We start from the raw sequence: 17,674 nt of genomic DNA on the forward strand, positions 1-17,674 counted from the left end.
ACCATCTAGCTCTGGCCCTCGGAGACACTTTTCCTTTAAATCCTCTCAGTCTCATCTTAGGTTTCATGAGCTCAGGGTCTACAGGCCAGGCAATCTAACTTTCAGGGTTCCCTGCTTCCATCGGGAAAAGCCGCCTTTCATGCTGACTAGTTTCGGTTCAACCGTGTCTTGACATTTGCTGTTTGCAACTCTTCCTGCAAGTTTCATCCTGGAGGGCTTCTTTCTTCAGTCCTTGGGACTAGTATTCAAACTTAGCACACATGAGTTGTCTCCTGTACATCTGGGAGTATTCTTCAAAGTGTACTTCAGGATGTCTGTCTTCCTACTGCTTTGCAGGATGGCTTCCCTTCCCAGTCAGGATCTACTTTCCATTCCATGGTGCAGGGTCCAGGACTATGTTCCCATTCTGGATTCAGTAGTCTCTACTTCGAGCGTTCTTCCATGAACCACATTCCTTTTTGGGCCTCTTTGGTGGTTCCCTATCCATCTTTTGTTTTTTCTCTTGGACTCTGCAAGCCAACCTCTGTCTCACCTAATGGTTTCCACACAGCCTTCCTCTCAATTTATCACCTCGATAATATTAGCTTGTATTCACTCATACCTTGTATTTGTTCAGACCAGAACCGGCTAATGCCGTTAACGGTAATATGTAAGCCACATTGAGCCTGCAAAAAGGTGGTAAAATGTGGGATACAAATGAAACAAATAATAATTTGGAAGGAAATTGGGACTTCATATCCTGCCTTTCTGTGGTTTTTGAAACTACATTCAATGTGGTTTATATAGTATATACAGGTATTTATTTGTATCTGGGGCAATGGAGGGTTAAGTGACTTGCCCAGCGTCACAAGGAGCTGCAGTGGGAATTGAACCTAGTTCCCCAGGATCAAAGTCTGCTGCACTAACTACTAGGCTACTCCTCCACTATCTCCTATATCAGGTCTGGGAGAGGAGAAGGTAGCGGTATTCGCACTCACGTTGGGATCTGCTTCCCTTTTCAGGCTCCAGGGTCTGGGAGTATGTTCCAGTTCTGGGTGTAGTAGCCTCTATCTTGGTCATTCTGCTGTAGGCCAGATTTCACTTCAAACCTCTTCAGCTGTTTGTTTCATTTCTTTGGGACCTCCTAGCCAAGCTCTGACTTTTCCGCATTGCTTTTTCACGGCAGGCGTCTCGCTGCAGCTGATGTGCAGTTGTGGTATGCTTGCTGCTAAGATTGACAAAAAGCCTCCATAGTCAACTTCCTTGTCTGACATGATTTGGACATCGAGCAGGTGATGATCTTTGGGGGGGGTCATAGCCCGTCGGCTGAGACCTGGGACGGAGATCAAGGGACTTGAGTTGTAGCGTCCCTTGATTTGTTCTGATCGGGTCAGGCTCGCTTTAACATGTCAGGTGCTGTAGTCTTGGGGCAGCCTGATTTTGCTCAATGGTCCAAGTATGCACTCGGAAAGGGTTCCAGCCCTCCACGCTTTGTCTTGTCAAGTCCTCCATTTTTTCTCTTGAAGAGCTGAAGGTGCACACAGTCCCGCCTTTTCTTCCTATGGGTTTTTCTACCTTTCCTCTACGTCAGCCTCTGTTTCATTCCGCTTGAACGATGTTCTCCCTTTTCTACTCACCACCCTACCTGGTAGTGGCCACCGAGTTCTCTTGGCCTGTTCAATGCTTTGTGCTTGACTCACAGCCTCGTTAGGTCCTGTGGCTTCTCTGGGTACCGGGGGTTTTCACATACACTTATTTCTTTCCAGGTCTCTCCCTTCTGACCCGTGCCCGGCTGTCGCACCTGCCAGGACGGTAGCCTGTTTGTTCTCCCTGGAGGACGTGGGTAAGATGGCCGCATGGTCTTTGGAGCTGAACTTTTCCAGTCTCTACTGGGTGGATAGGTCAGCTCTGTCAGTTGCATCATTTCGAGGATCGGGGTTTCTTGATGGAGCTTATGGTTCCCATCCTACTGCTTTGCTACATCCCACACGTCTCTGGATTCATCTGCTGCTGCCACTAAGGAATGAAAAAGTATGTCTTATCTGATCATTTTCTTTCCTTTAGTTGCAACAAATGAATTCAGAGGCCGACCCTGGTTTTCCCTAGAAGCTTCTATAGGTTGGTTTTCTCTGTTGGACTTTGTTGCGGCATGTCTCCATTTTGCTCTCCAGTAGTAATTGGTTCGTTGGTGTGTAGTACTGGTTTTAGCACTTTTCCTTCTGAGGAAGGAGAACTGTTATAATTCAATTTCCTTCTGCTTTGTTATGAGCAATACTGATTGACCAAGGAGCATCCCGTCCTATAAGACAGTTCAGTTCAGCACTCTCTCTCCACCTGCTGGTAGATGGACACAACCCACACAGTTCTGGATTCATGTGCTGTGACTAAAGGAAAGAAAATTATCAGGTAAGACATAATTTTTCAATACCACCCTGCACACTTTTTTCTCTGATAGTCCAGAATGTAAGTTCCTACTCTCCTGCAAAGCAAAGACTCCAGTCCAGAGAGTTAAGCAAAATTTTACTGAATATTCTGCAACAGGTAGTTCAAATCCTCTTTGAAATAGTCAATTTTGTAATCCAACTTGATAGCAGATGTAAACTATAAATCCAGGGCAAATGTAGGGATATGGTGTATCATCTTAAATTCAATGTATAATCCTACAGTATGTACATATTTACAGCTCCTTCTGGGTGTAACAACCAGTGCCGTAGCGAGGGTGGCTGACACCCGGGGCGGGTCGCCACTGCGCACCCCCCCCCCCCCCCGGAGTGCACTCTTACCACTCACGTAGGAAAGGGGACAGGTGGGAGGGCCGCTCCGCCCCGAGTGCACGTCGCTGGGAGCTGTGTTGGCTCCGCTGGTTCTCTGCCCTGGAACAGGAAGTAACCTGTTCCGGGGCAGAGAGAGCAGGGGAACCAGCAGAGCCGACACCCCCCCAGCAGCGTGCACCCGGGGCGGACCGCCCCACCCCCCCTTCCTACACCACTGGTAACAACCTAAGCCTGTGCCTGCAACACTTGGGCAACAAGCAAGTCTTCCTTTGGACCAGATCTCCCTGTCTGTCCACATTCTCCTCTCCCCTCCCAAAAGAGTAGCTCTCTGGACTACCATCATTGGCTCCGAAAAGGTCTTTCCTGTTCCTAGGCTGAATACCCTATTTCCCACCTGGAGCATGTCTCCTCTTCATGATTAATGTTTTACTGGCAGAAACCTCTTTTGTCAACCTTAGTTTCTTAAACCCATCCAGGCCAACCCCCTCTTCTTAAGGGTCCCAGTGGGGGTAGAGGCAACCAAAGACCTAATGCAAACCTCAATATTTATTAAGTCCTACATTCCTCCCCTACTGTCATTCAAAATTTTCCTCTGCAACTTACCCAGGAACCCACACCCTTAGGCTGGATCCTTTACCACCCACAACTCAGAATCCTTCCCTCAGTAACTCCAGGGAGTTCTCTCATGATCTTTCGTTATCCCCATTACACGTATGTTTTGACTTATTCTTCCTGTACGCTGCCTGAATTCCCTCAAAAAGGCAGTAAATCCTAATAATTAAATAACATGAAAGTCTGGAAACAAATTGCATTCTGTTTGTCTTGTATTATTTTCCCCTCCCTGCTCCCCGACATAGGCAATTTTTATTTATTTATTTGCTGCACTTGTATCCCACATTTTCCCACCTATTTGCAGGCTCAATGTGGCTTACAAAATGTTACAACGACATTCACATTAATAGGATAAGAATTTCAGAACATAGATACAATAGATACAGATAAGGTGCACAAGACTATCATGGCAATTATATTAGCGGAATAATAATTTCAGAATTGTTGCAAATAAAGGAGCATAAGTATATCATGTAGGATTGGAAGTGGATAAATAGATAAAACCTAATATAATGATAACAACCACTAACTAGGTCTAAGCATTACTTGATGTCATAAAACAGTCTTTTTTTTCATTATTAATATTATTATTTTAGCTGAACAACAGTGCTGACATGCTCATCGTATCAGGAAAGAGCTGAAACAAACAAACCTCGGTAGACTTTCTCTTTATTTGTACTGCCACTGAAAACCAGATCCCCATGGAGGTGCCACTGCACCAGCAAAGCACTTGCAACCAGGAACAAGAACGTTAGTTCCCCCCCAAACTGGAGATGTGGTCGGGGGGATACTTTTAAGAGAAACACACTGAGATAAAGGGGGGAAAAAAACCCGGTGGGGGGCGCTTGAGAGCTCGAGTGTGGTATGATGAACAAAGAAGATTGCAGACAGTGAATCGAGTAATGTGAGCCTGGAGAAGAGGAGAAAGAGGGAGCGCTGGGACGCTGCAGGAGGGGAAAAAAAAAAAAAAAGAAGTCCTCCTGCACCTGTTTTCTTATTGGAGTTGGTGCCAGGAGGAGGAGGTGATTGCATTTGCAATCGGTGGTGCTGCTGCTGGGGATATTAGTATTCCAGGATTCAACATTGTCTAGCCTTGGATTTATTCCTCTTCAGATCAGTTATTCAGGAAAAGTGTCAGGAAAATGCGGGAGTCTGTGCCTGGAGCCCTGGCTGCGGCGGGGATCCTCCTCTGCGCCTTCTCCGCATACGGTAAGAGCAGCCTTGTGCTTACATGGAGATAGGTGGGTGACTGCAATGCACATAGCTCATTCTGCGAGCCGTTTCCAGACAGAAAGGGGTGAGACTGGAGAGCAGTGAAATGCAATATGCGATGATGATATGCTTGAACAGATGAGACCAACCAAAATTAGCTCTCACGGAGAGAGTAAGGTGTTTGGCGGCTGTGGGAACATTCTTAAAATGCCATAGTGAGGGGTCAGGCTAACTGGAGGAGACGCTTTTTTTTTTTGCTCAGATCCCAACAGTAACATCAAAGTAGGGTCCCACAAGGTCCTGGTAGGATCAGTTAGGAAGGAGTAAATAATAGCAGAGGACACCTCGGTGTAATTATGGCAGTAGAATGGTCCTACCCAATTGTTGCCCCACACAGTATTAGTAAGTAGGAAGGGGAGGGGGGCTAGAGGCAGAGCTTGGCTCTCCCAAACAAAAAGATGTTTGTTGCGCCTGCCAAGATGCCTTGTAGGTATTCCCTGGGACATTACAGAGGAATATAGAGACGACAGGTGAAATCTGAGGTTGGCAAATTTAGGATAATGCAGTAAGCAGGAGTAATAATACATTCTGAATGTGGCAATATTTGCTAATCTGAAGAAAGAGCTAAAGGTAGTACTGTAGTTAACAAATTGGGAATGAGTGTGCAAAATCAGGCAACAGTGACCAGAGCTTTGAGCCTGCTGGTGTGCACCAAAAACCATTGTGCTAATGATGAGCCTGTAAGTAATTATAGAGGTGCTGATCATTGAAGACCCAGATTCTTCAGTGGCTGCTGGGAACTGGGTGCCAGAGGATCTCAGACCAGTGCCCCTAGAACGTTCAGATAGCCTTTTTGCTGTCCTAAATTTATCAGGGCACTTTACCCAGTTACTGGACTGAAAATCACCTCTAGCTTGGTCCCAAACCATTCCTGCAGTTTGAGTGATATTTTGTGGCACTTGAGCAAAGCTGGCCATCAGGATTTATGCCATTAAATACCAATGCATATCTACCCCTATATCTCCAGCTTATAGAAAAAGTAGCCAGAAGGATCACAAAGTCTGGCTGCAGTCAGTGCCATATTAACCATTTAAAGGGCTCTGGACAGACTTTGATGATGGGCTTTTGGCAATATTGACCTCTACCTCCCTTCGTCTTCCTCCCCTCCCTGCCTCCCGCCCTTGATTTTGTTACTTAACCCATTAATGCCCACTGTTCCCATATGGGAACACATTTGTTCCCATATGGCTTATTTTGGGAACATTGGGCACTAATGAGTTAAACTCAGTAATCGTTGTGACCCTACATCAGCCTTCCCAGAACAAGTCTGTAAATCTCATCCAGGAGAGAACTTGGAAATTTATAAAATTAGTTTTTATTGGGTTTTTTTGCTTTTGTTTTTTTTTTAAATTGTGTGTGTGTGTGTGTGTGTGTGTGTGGGGGGGGGGGTTGGTCTAATTCCCAGAATCCTAGACACTGTGGCATAATTTCTGAAGCATATTTGTATTGTGTGTGTGTGTGTGTGGGGGGGGGGGGGGGGGGGTTGGTCTAATTCCCAGAATCCTAGACACTGTGGCATAATTTCTGAAGCATATTTGTATTTTGTGTGTGTGTGTATGTGTATGTGTGTATATAAAAAAAATAATATGACTGAATTTCAATTACAATTGTAATCGCGATTAAAGGTATGTTGATTTATGTTTGTTCCCACTGCAGCGCTTTGTGACTCTGAGCAAGTTACTTAAGGGCCTTTTTATTAAAGTGTTGGTGCGCAGCAACAGGCTTGTCGCGCTCCAATCTAGAACTACCGCAGGAGCCTGACGGTAGTTCCCACCTCCAGTGCATGCCATTTCTGGCTCTATAAAAATATTTCTATTTTTGTACCACCGAGTTAGCATGGGAGCCCTTACCACCACCTCAATGGGTGGCAGTAAGTGCTCCTCCCCCCGCCCCCCCCCCCCCAAAATGGCAATGCGGCAAGTGGTTTGCTTACCGCATGGCCATTTGTTATTCAGCAAAAAAGACAGCCTTTTAAACTCGCTGCAGTAAAAGGAGGGGGGGGGGTCTTATCACGCATCAAAAACACGTGCTGATGCTAGCGCAGACCCCTTTTACCGCAGCTTAGTAAAAGGACCCCTTAACCATCCATTGTTCATATTCACAAAGAGTGTAGTGGGAACAAAAATAAGTAAATAGTATACCTTTAATTGTACAAGTAATTGCGCTACTAATTGCAATTGCAAATGTTCATCAAAATGCAGTCCTAAAAAATTAAAGAATAAAAAGTAATGAAAAGATAAAAAATACAAACTGAAAAATTAAAATTAAAGAATCTAAAACTGCATGCAGAGTAGCTATAAACAGCCTTACAGTTTTCACAGCCTACTTCAGAAATGTAGCCCAAATTAAAAAAAAAAAGAAATTAAAATTTTAAGTGTTGTGAATCCATAAACGGTGGGGCATATTCAAAGTATCTGGATAAAGTTAACTGGGAATAAAAGATAAAATAGTTTAACTTTCATTTAAATTAAGCCAGTGCTCTGGTTAACATTAACAAGATATCTGCTCTAAAGTTAACCAAAGATGTTTGCCCCAACCAAACTTATTAGTTATCTTTGGCACTCGAGATAAAAGATAATCGGTCAGTGGGAGTAGAAAATTCAAAAGCTGAGATTTGTCTAGTTAAATCTCAAAATTAACTGGATTTATGTTTTGAATATTGGCCTCCTGATCTCCAGTTGTGTATTTTTATAGCATTGCTGTGGGAAGGTTAATGGTGGGGGGAGGGGTCACAATGATTGTTTTGTTTAATTATTGAAATCTCTGGGGAGGACACTGAAGATAGTGGAAAGTTTGTTTAGAGCCCCTAAGTGGTCAGAGCACTTCTGGCAGTCAGAGATTAAGGCTTGGCACTCTGTAGCCCAATAGAAGACAACTGTGATCTGTAATTGTTGAAGTTAAATTCATTTATATTCTGCAAACATCAAAGTTTTGGATGGATCACAAAATTTAAGTTACAAATATCAACCCACAGTTTTACACATTGCAAAAATTCCAGTTTTACATATTCAGTAGCAAGCTCATAAACAAAATTACACCTTCTAAAATGCCACAAATATAAGGTCGCACATCACTGCCTCTATATAGGTCACCAAACGGGTGAGCAGGGCAGATGTGTGTACAGATTAGTTAGCAAGCATTAATTGGCAACAATTTGCATTTGCAAATGCCTCAGCCCTAGTCTCTATTCTATAACATCTATGCCTAAATTTTCTAGCGTACAATTCAAAAGGGGCGTGGCCATAGGGTTATGGGCGGATCAGGGGGGGGCGTTCCTAGAAGTTAGGTATAATGTTATCTTAAATCTGTTTATTTCATATATAAACAGAGAATTCCAGTCGTCCCAAATTTCCAATTTTCTCCCCATCCTCCCATCCCCCACCTACACCCCAACCCAAAATTACTATCCCAAATGCCATGGGATCTAACACGTGAACAACCCCACCTACCGTAACCAACCCCTAGGGATTTTAAAATCAATATTTTAAGCCATCTTTCCATATCTAAGCTCCCATTGTTTCCTTCCAATGTTTCAATGTTTGTGCTCCATTGTTACACTCCTAACGACACTTCAATTGTTTCACATAATTATGCAAAATGTAATCCATAACCAATCTGTAACAAATTGTATTTCCAACATTTAACTCATATTGTAAGCCACACTGAACCCGCAAAAAAGGTGGGAAAATGTGGGATACAAATGCAATAAATAAATAAAATAAATAAATATCAATCTAAAGCAAACTTACATAGGAAACAGGTGTAAAACCAAAATAGTTTTTCTGTTGTGCTCAGGCTAAGTAGTACAAACTAAGACAAACAAATAATAAACATGCCAAGCCAGCAAAAACTGCTGGAAAATTCAAAGCGCACGGCAGGAAACATCTAAGTTCGTCCTTCAGCTGAGAGATTTGAATAAAAGTTTTCGCTTCCTCCACAGAGGTTGAAAAAATGAGTTTGACCAGCAGACACAATCTGAAGTCGTGCTGGATAAAGTAAGGCACATGAAATCTGCCAAGGATAAAGTTCAGCCTATAGGGAAGCAAAAGCTTTTCATTGAGTGTGCACTTCAGCAGTATAATCCTGAACACAAAGAACGTTCTGATTATTATAGTCCAAACATTGTCCACCATGCAAGGTTTGCAGGATAGCTTGCTTGTGCGCAAAATGCTGAACATGAAAAACAATCACCCTGGGATGTGCCTGACCACTAGTCTTAATGCCTATCCGACGGGCCCATTTCATTTTAAAAGGTGTCAAATGCAAAGATTGTGGAAGCCTTCATCAGATCTGCATCCTTTTAGGACTCAAAAAGGCTAGCCAGGCGCAAATTATTGCGTCGGGCTCTGCCCTCCATACCCTCCACTTTGCATTGCATCTGCTTGAAGTCGAGGCGAAGTTGATCCACAGCCCGCGATGCATTCTGTACTCACACAATGAAGCACAATTTTGCATAGGGTGTTTACATTGGAATTTGAATGTCTGTTGGAATGTGCACTGTTCCCCAGGTATTTTACAAGACGCTGCTTGAACACTGAGCCTTTTGTAAAATGCGTGTAAGGATACTGGGATGGATGTCCAGTGGGCACAGTCAAAGAAACACATTCAGAAAAGAGCAGCATCAGATGGGTTTTTGAATGTTTAAGTGCCAGTTTTACAGTCCGCATTTTAAGGTGCTGGATTTAACAAAACTGCATGTCCAGCAAGAGATACTGTAATTAAGGAGCGGAGTGAAAAAAACACTTGTGCTGAGGAGGTCTGCACAGAGGCCTTTCAATTACTCATGTAAACCCCAGGTCTAAATGAGCAGTTAGTTGATGTTTGCACCTGTGTGTGTTATGTAAGTATTGCCATTGGGTGAATCTCTTCATAAAGGCATTTAATAAATCCCAGGAGATACATAAAATCAGAACTATATACTCTTCTAGCCTGCCCCAAAACACACCTACGATATGCCTCCTTCCAAACTCTGCAAGCTGTGTAAATATAGTGGCTTTCTAAAACAGCTAATTACACGTCTTGCTAGTTTTACATTTGCAAATGTCACTAAGTATGTAAAAGCTGTTTAAGTCTTCTAAAATGATCTGCCTAGTGGGCAATATGAACGAGGAGATGGGGGATCTGTAGAATGAAGCGAGACAGCATGAGAACCTCAATGAATGCAGCTAGAGAAATAAAGTAGGATTCACATAGCTCTTTTTATTCAAGCAGAATCGGTAAATACTGTTTGGTCACCTGTATGTATATGGTCACTTGCAGGGAGAGAGAGAGGCGGTAGTTATTGACCTTACCACATTACAGGAAAGTAAACGGCAGAGCAAGGATTAGAAGTCAGCCAGTGTTGACATCTTCCCCTTCCCCAGCTAACAGCCTGTTGCTTGTATTCCTGACCTCAACAGGAGGGCATTGAGACCCTGCCTTGGTTGTAAGGGGGGAGTGGGTAACAGCTCCAGGGCAGTAATCATATCTGTGCTAAAGCTGTCTCAAACCTCCCCCCCCCCTAAAAAAAAAAAAAGATTTCTTTCATATCTTATAAATAAAGCTGCAAGTACAGCTTTGGAAAAGTCATTCAGCATGTCCTAAATATAGATCTGAGTACAACAAGTTTGAATTGTAAGAGAGTCTGAGGCACATACTGTGTGGCACGGGGGACTCAGTTTCAGTGCTGTGCTGTAACGCAGAAGACCTGTGCTTGAATCTCTTCTCCTATCACTCAACTAGTTTTTCTCCTCCTGCTCAGGTTCTCATTAGGGACCTTTTCCCTTCTTCATTCCTTTCATACATAGCCACCAACAGTATCCATGCTTTCTCCCTCACCCTTTTCTATCTCATGGCTAATTCCAGCAGCTTCCTGGCCACCAGGTTTCACTGGAAGAGTTCTTCCTTCTTCTCAGGCTCTGTCGTTCCTGTTTTGGCAGCCCTAGGAGTAGGAGGCAGGTCCAGACTCCAGGACTCCTGCATGGCACAGAGCACTGGCTTAATTCGCATGGATTCCCTGTTAACACAGAATACATATCCACCTGCAGAAATGGAAGCAGAGATCTGTTGAAATTTCATTTTTCTGCCTAGGACAAGGTGACTTGGCTTTGTGGGCTACAAATAATTGATTCTTAACATAGCTGTCATGGGGGTAGGGGAGTCTTATTTGCAGGTATCATTACAGGGTGAGACATTACTGACCTTGATGTCACAAAAAGGAGTGGAGGAGTGGCCTAGTGGTTAGGGTGGTGGACTTTGGTCCTGGGGAACTGAGTTCGATTCCCACTTCAGGGCACAGGCAGCTTCTTGTGACTCTGGGCAAGTCACTTAACCCTCCATTGCCCCCATCACCCTCATCTCCCTCATCCAACCTACCCAGGTCTCCTTCTCCTCCTTCCCTGAGATCACCGAGGATGAAACTCCCCGCTTTCTTTCCTCCTCGAAATGCACCACCTGTTCCTCTGATCCCATCCCCACCAACCTACTCAACACCATCTCCCATACTGTCACCCCCGCCATCTGTCGCATCCTCAACCTCTCTCTCTCCACTGCAACTGTCCCTGACACCTTCAAGCACGCCGTTGTCACACCTCTCCTCAAAAAAACCTTCACTTGACCCTACCTGCCCCTCCAACTACCGCCCCATTTCTCTTTTACCCTTCCTTTCCAAAATACTTGAGCGCGCCGTTCATAGCCGCTGCCTTGATTTTCTCTCCTCTCACGCCATCCTCGATCCACTTCAATCCGGTTTTCGCCCTCTGCACTCGACTGAAACGGCACTCTCTAAAGTTTGCAATGACCTGCTCCTGGCCAAATCCAGAGGTCACTATTCCATCCTCATCCTCCTCGATCTTTCCGCCGCGTTTGACACTGTCAATCATGATTTACTTCTTGCCACGCTGTCCTCTTTTGGGTTCCAAGGCCCTGTCCTCTCCTGGTTCTCCTCTTATCTCTCCCACCACACCTTCAGGGTACACTCCCATGGATCTTCCTCCACTCCCATCCCACTATCTGTTGGAGTTCCCCAAGGATCTGTCCTTGGACCCCTTCTCTTCTCAATCTACACCTCTTCCCTGGGCTCGCTGATCTCGTCTCATGGTTTTCAGTATCATCTTTACGCTGATGACACCCAGCTATACCTCTCCACACCTGACATCACTGCGGAGACTCAGGCCAAGGTATCGGCCTGTTTATCCGACATTGCGGCATGGATGTCCAACCGCCACCTGAAGCTGAACATGTCCAAGACTGAGCTCCTTGTCTTTCCTCCTAAACCCACTTCTCCTCTTCCTCTACTCTCTATCTCTGTTGATAACACCCTCATCCTCCCAGTCCCATCTGCCCGCAAACTCAGAGTCACCTTCGACTCCTCCCTCTCCTTCTCTGCGCATATTCAACAGACTGCCAAGACCTGTCGCTTCTTCCTCCTCAATATCAGCAAAATTCGCCCTTTCCTCTCTGAGCATACCACCAGAACTCTCGTCCATGCTCTCATTACCTCTCGCCTCGATTACTGCAACTTACTCCTCACCGGCCTCCCACTCGGCCATCTATCCCCCCTTCAATCCATTCAGAACGCTGCTGCACGTCTTATATTCCGCCAAAACCGATATACTCATATCACCCCTCTCCTTAAATCACTTCATTGGCTTCCGATCAGATATCGCATACAATTCAAGCTCCTCCTCCTTACCTACAAATGCACTCAGTCTGCGGCTCCTCACTACCTCTCCACCCTCATCTCCCCCTATGTTCCCGTCCGCAACCTCCGCTCACAGGACAAAGCCCTTCTCTCAGTACCCTTCTCCACTACTGCCAACTCCAGGCTCCGCTCATTCTGCCTTGCCTCACCCTATGCCTGGAATAATCTTCCTTTACCCATACGCCATGCCCCCTCCCTACCCATCTTCAAATCTCTGCTTAAAACTCACCTCTTCAATGCTGCCTTCGGTGCCTAACCGCTCGATAAATATAAAATACCCCAATCTATCCACCCTATCAGATTAACTGTTCACTCGTCCTCTAGATTGTTCACTTGTCTTTAGTTTGTTCTCTTGTCTTTTAGATTGTAAGCTCTTTGAGCAGGGACTGTCCTTCTATGTTTGAATTGTACAGCGCTGCGTAACCCTAGTAGCGCTTTAGAAATGGTTGTTGTTGTTGTTATGTAAGCCGCATTGAGCCTGCCATGAGTGGGAAAGCGCGGGGTACAAATGTAACAAAAATAAAATAGATACTATTGGAGATTCTACATGGAATGTTGCTACTATTGGAGATTCTACATGGAATGTTGCTATTCCATTAGCAACATTCCATGTAGAACGCTGCGCAGGCTTCTGTTTCTGTGAGTCTGACGTCCTGCACGTACGTGCAGGACGTCAGACTCACAGAAGCAGAAGCCTGCGTGGCCACATTGGTGATCTGCAAGGGCCAACTTCTACATGGAATGTTGCTAGTGGAATAGCAACATTCCATGTAGAATCTCAAATAGTAGTAACAGTGGAGGAGTGGCCTAGTGGTTAGGGTGGTGGACTTTGGTCCTGGGGAACTGAGGAACTGAGTTCAATTCCCACTTCAGGCACAGGCAGCTCCTTGTGACTCTGGGCAAGTCACTTAACCCTCCATTGCCCCATGTAAGCTGCATTGAGCCTGCCATGAGTGGGAAAGCGCAGGGTACAAATGTAACTAAAAATAAAATGACATCAAATGCAATGGGAGAGAGAGTCATACAAGGCTGGCTAGCATTTCACAAGTGAGATCACACATAATATTTAACCATCTCTCTGACCTCACGTGCAACTTTCTTCAAATCAATCACCTTACTTTCTAATTCTTTCTACTTTCTTACTCATCTATATGTTACAACTTTGCCTTACCCTTCACTACCAATTATAACGTTCTAGTACATATTGTGTTGTCATTGCAAGTAGTATACCATGCCATACTTTGTATTGTTGTTCGAATATTTTTTCTGCTCTAGTTGCCTCCTGCTCAAGTTTGATCTATTCTTACTGTACACCACCTTGAGTGAATTCCTTCAAAAAGGCGGTAAATAAATCCTAATAAATAAATAAATAAAATATTGCAAGTCTAGTAACACATTCTGCTTTAACAGAATTAGTTTGCTTTCATTCATTCATTCATTCTTTGCTGTCAAGTGCAGATAGATCAAGTTGTGTGCATTCGCTTTCTTTCTTTCTTGACGCTGTCAATCTTGTGTATAAGTCAAAGGCAGTTTTGAGACTAAACATAGCCAAAATTGGCGTGACTTGTGTATAAGTTGAGGCCACACATACATCCATTGATGGTCTGTTGTCCCGAGGTCTTTGTTCCAATTGCTTCCTAAATGCCAGTTTTACTCTGAAGAGTCTTCAGTGCTTCCATAGTAGCCCACTGAGTGCTTTCTAACCCGAGGAGCTCATCTGCCACCATTATATTTATTTAGATTGCAATTTGTTTTCCTGGAAGGCTCACAGTCTCCAGATTTGCACCTTGATTTGCCCAAGATTGCAAGGAGCAACAGCAGCAGGATTTGAACCAGGCACCCCTGAATGTCAAGCTCAGTGCTCTAATCACTACTCCAGGGTTAATAATACTAGTGTTGACATTAACACAGAAATGTGATCTTCTGCTGCTAACACTGTCCCATACTGCTGCTGACTTCTTCCATTTTATCAGGCTCCTTCTATATGGAATTTCCTACCTACTCTCTTAAGTTATGAGAGGAATTATTACTAGTTAGGAAACATCTGAAAACTTTATTTTGAAAGCGTATTTTATCTAGATACTAGTTTTAAAAAGCCCGTTTCTGACACAAAGGAAACGGGCACTAGCAAGGTTTTCCTTGGAGTGTGTATGTTTGAGGAGTGTGTGAGAGAGAGAGAGAGTGTGAATGTGCGAGTATGTGAGTGTGTGTGTGTGACAGAGATTGAGACTGGGTGCGAATGTCTGTGAGAAAGCGAGGGTGTGCCAGGGCCCCCCTCCCTCCCTCCCAGTTCCAGTGTCACCCCTTCCTCCGTGTTCCAGGGTCATCATCCTCCCCTCCCTCCCTCCCAGTTCCAGGGTCGTCCCCCCGCTTTTTTTTTCTAGTTTTTGTACAGGTGGTGCATTCCCCCCCTCCTCCCCTTTCCTCTGAGTTGCAGACCCCCCTCCCCTGAATTCCAAACCCCTCTCCTCCACCGAGTTCCAGACACCCCCTCCCTCCCCCGAGTTCCTGTTTGTGTGCGTGCGTGCGTCTGACGTCCTGCACACAGGAGGTCAGACACACGCACACAAACAGATTCAAACTTAATCAGATCATTCGTTCACGCCACGTGGCCGAGAAGAGGACTTCGGCTGGCGGGGGTTGGGGTCCCCCGCCAGCACAGGTACACGACGGCAGCAGGGGAGGGTTGGCGGTGGGAAGGGGGGCTTGAGAGGGTCGTGGCAGGGGGGTCAGAAACTCAGAGGGGGGGTCTGGAAATCGGAGGGAGGTAGGAGTGTGGAAATCGGAGGGAGGGAGGTGGGGTCTGGAACTCGTGGGGGGGGGGGAGAGTGGATCAGCTGTGAGGGTTTTTTTTTCCTCTGGTCCTCCCCTTGTCCGTTTCCCTCCGTCCTTCGCTCTGCTCTCTCCTCGCTGGCCGGTTTCTCCTTCAGTGCTGATAGCTTCACAGCTCCTCCCCTCTTCCCTCTGCTAACCAATCTGGTGTCTCCTTTCCGGTGACGTCAGCCAGGGCTTCGGAGACTAGCAGAAAGTCACAGACACAGGCAGCAAGATTAGATCGATGGAGGTGAGAATTATTGTATAGGATTAGTTATGATCAATTCTTATCAAAAAGATATACACACTAAAAGGATGAAACGAGAGACTGCAGCAAGTGCAAACAACAGTTCAAATGGTCTCCCTAAAAAAAAAAAAAAAGGAGTAAAAATTCAACACATTTGTTAATTATACAAACTTTTAGGTGTTTTCATTCTAACTGAACAGTCCAAAACAGTTTTGTTTTTTTTGAAGAACCGTTCTAATATAGCTTCGCAGAACGCCAAATTTCAAACTTTTTCAAAAAGGGAAACATTCAAAACTAACATGAGATGGTTCACTGGTATTCAAAATTCAAAACTTCCCAACAGTACTACTACTACTTAACATTTCTAGAGCGCTACTAGGGTTACGCAGTGCTGTACAGTTTAACAAAAAGGATAGTCCCTGCTCAAAGGAGCTTACAATCTAACGGGCGAAATGTCAAGTTGGGGCAGTCTAGATTTCCTGAATAGAGGTATGGTGGTTAGGTGCCGAAGGCGACATTGAAGAGGTGGGCTTTGAGCAAGGATTTGAAGATGGGCAGGGAGGGGGCCTGGCGTATGGGCTCAGGGAGTTTATTCCAAGGATGGGGTGAGGCGAGGCAGAAAGGGTGGAGGCTGGAGTTGGCGGTGGTGGAGAAGGGTACTGAAAGGAGGGATTTGTCTTGAGAGCGGAGGTTACAGGTAGGAACGTAAGGGGAGATGAGGGTAGAGAGGTAAGGAGAGGCTGCAAATCGAGTGCATTTGTAGGTTAGTAGGAGAAGCTTGAACTGTATGCGGTACCTGATCGGAAGCCAGTGAAGTGACTTGAGGAGAGGGGTGATATGAGTATATCGGTCCAGGTGGAAGATAAGACGTGCAGCCGAGTTCTGAACTGCTCTTAAAACAGCTGTAAGCCTTAAAGTGTCTTCAGTCAAGATGCATTCGCTATTCAAGCGACACTCCCTGGGCCAGTGGGACCCGTTTCGCCATTCAAATTGGCTTCTTCAGGGTCAACAGGGAAGAAAACAGTCTTGCACTGCAATAAAGATAAAAAAAGGGTCTTAAAAGCCACTTACCCAATATTCAAGAAACTACAAAAATTCAAAAAATAAATTTACTCACTATTACTGCAGATGGCCACCGTTCTGATTCATGCCCTACCAACATCAGTGAAAACGGTTCAGGATCATCTGACTTTTAGGAAGTCGCTAAAGACCTGCTTATTTGAGCAAGCGTACCCCAAATATCCTGTCCAGCCTGACTAACCTCAGGACGCTGCCATTATGGACTGACCCATTTCTTTATCCTTACCTCTCTGCCCTGCTTACCCCTTTCCATTTATTGTACCCTGTCTATTTGTTTTTCAAATGTTGTAAGCCACATTGAGCCTGCCAGTGGTGGGAAATTGTGGGATATAAGCACTGTAAAATAAATAAATAAATCAATTAAAAATGGCACTTTCAACCCGGAAGGTTCCGTGACTCACGCTTTAAGGCTCAACATCCCGTCAAACAAACTTTATTAACAAGATTGCCATATACAATCACTTCATACCAAACGTATTCTGACATTTTAGAAAAATCCAACAAGAATAAAATTCTTATACATGGAATCTACACATTCAATCTTATCAATTCTTATCAAAGCCATGTGTCTATTCATTGTTTACCTGGGTGCTGACTCGGTGAATTAATATTGTAATCCACATTGCAGCTAAATGTGGATTATAAGCCTCTAATATAATGCTGTTCAGATGGGTGTTTGTCTTAGTCTGGTACCTCGGCTTGGAAGACCCTGCCAATTGGATTCTTACAACAAATTACTTTCTTATGCATTATTCTTTGTTATGTATCCTATACTGTTTATTGCAAGCCACATTGAATTCAGACTTGTTTGGGATAATGTGGGATATAAATGTCACAAATAAATAAATAAAATGGCATAGCGCTGAGCATCACTGACGTACACAAGCCCTCGCTGCACAACAAGCTGCAAACCAAAAAAGAACCTTCATTCTTAATTCCCTGAAAATGTGACATCACATTAGACTGGCCTGGAAGAGTACAGATATTGCAGATAACATCACAAAAATTGCCAAAATAGCACTGGGATATTGTTTTTTTGTTTGATGGCGCACAAGCAATATATTACCACCTAGGTATGCTTCTGGAAGATCCCTCTGCTACAGTAGGAAATTGTGTTGTATACTGGGCTCCACCAGTGTGAGAGAGAGAAGCTGCATTGGCCCTTCTCTACAGCATCATCTCCCACATGCTTAAGCCCGCTGTGTGTCATTGCAG

At 44.6% G+C, this 17,674-nt stretch overlaps 2 protein-coding genes across 2 annotated transcripts in view; one reads left to right on the top strand and one right to left on the bottom strand.

Moving 5' to 3' along the window:
- The first annotated feature begins 4,030 nt into the window (after positions 1-4,030).
- SHISA4 (shisa family member 4) overlaps positions 4,031-17,674 on the top strand; it is a 52,387-nt gene continuing 38,743 nt past the window's right edge. Inside the window, exons 1-2 of the mRNA XM_030220376.1 lie at positions 4,031-4,387; positions 4,498-4,574. Coding sequence (XP_030076236.1) covers positions 4,508-4,574 — 67 coding nt within the window. The 5' untranslated portion in view covers positions 4,031-4,387; positions 4,498-4,507. The remainder of the gene's footprint in view (positions 4,388-4,497; positions 4,575-17,674) is intronic.
- Positions 16,252-17,674, bottom strand: part of LMOD1 (leiomodin 1) — a 107,947-nt gene continuing 106,524 nt past the window's right edge. The window contains exon 3 of the mRNA XM_030220374.1: positions 16,252-16,410. Within this exon, the coding sequence (XP_030076234.1) occupies positions 16,324-16,410 (87 nt within the window). The 3' untranslated portion in view covers positions 16,252-16,323. The remainder of the gene's footprint in view (positions 16,411-17,674) is intronic.

Source organism: Microcaecilia unicolor, chromosome 12 (genome assembly GCF_901765095.1).
Source record: "Microcaecilia unicolor chromosome 12, aMicUni1.1, whole genome shotgun sequence".
Lineage (NCBI taxonomy): Eukaryota > Metazoa > Chordata > Amphibia > Gymnophiona > Siphonopidae > Microcaecilia > Microcaecilia unicolor.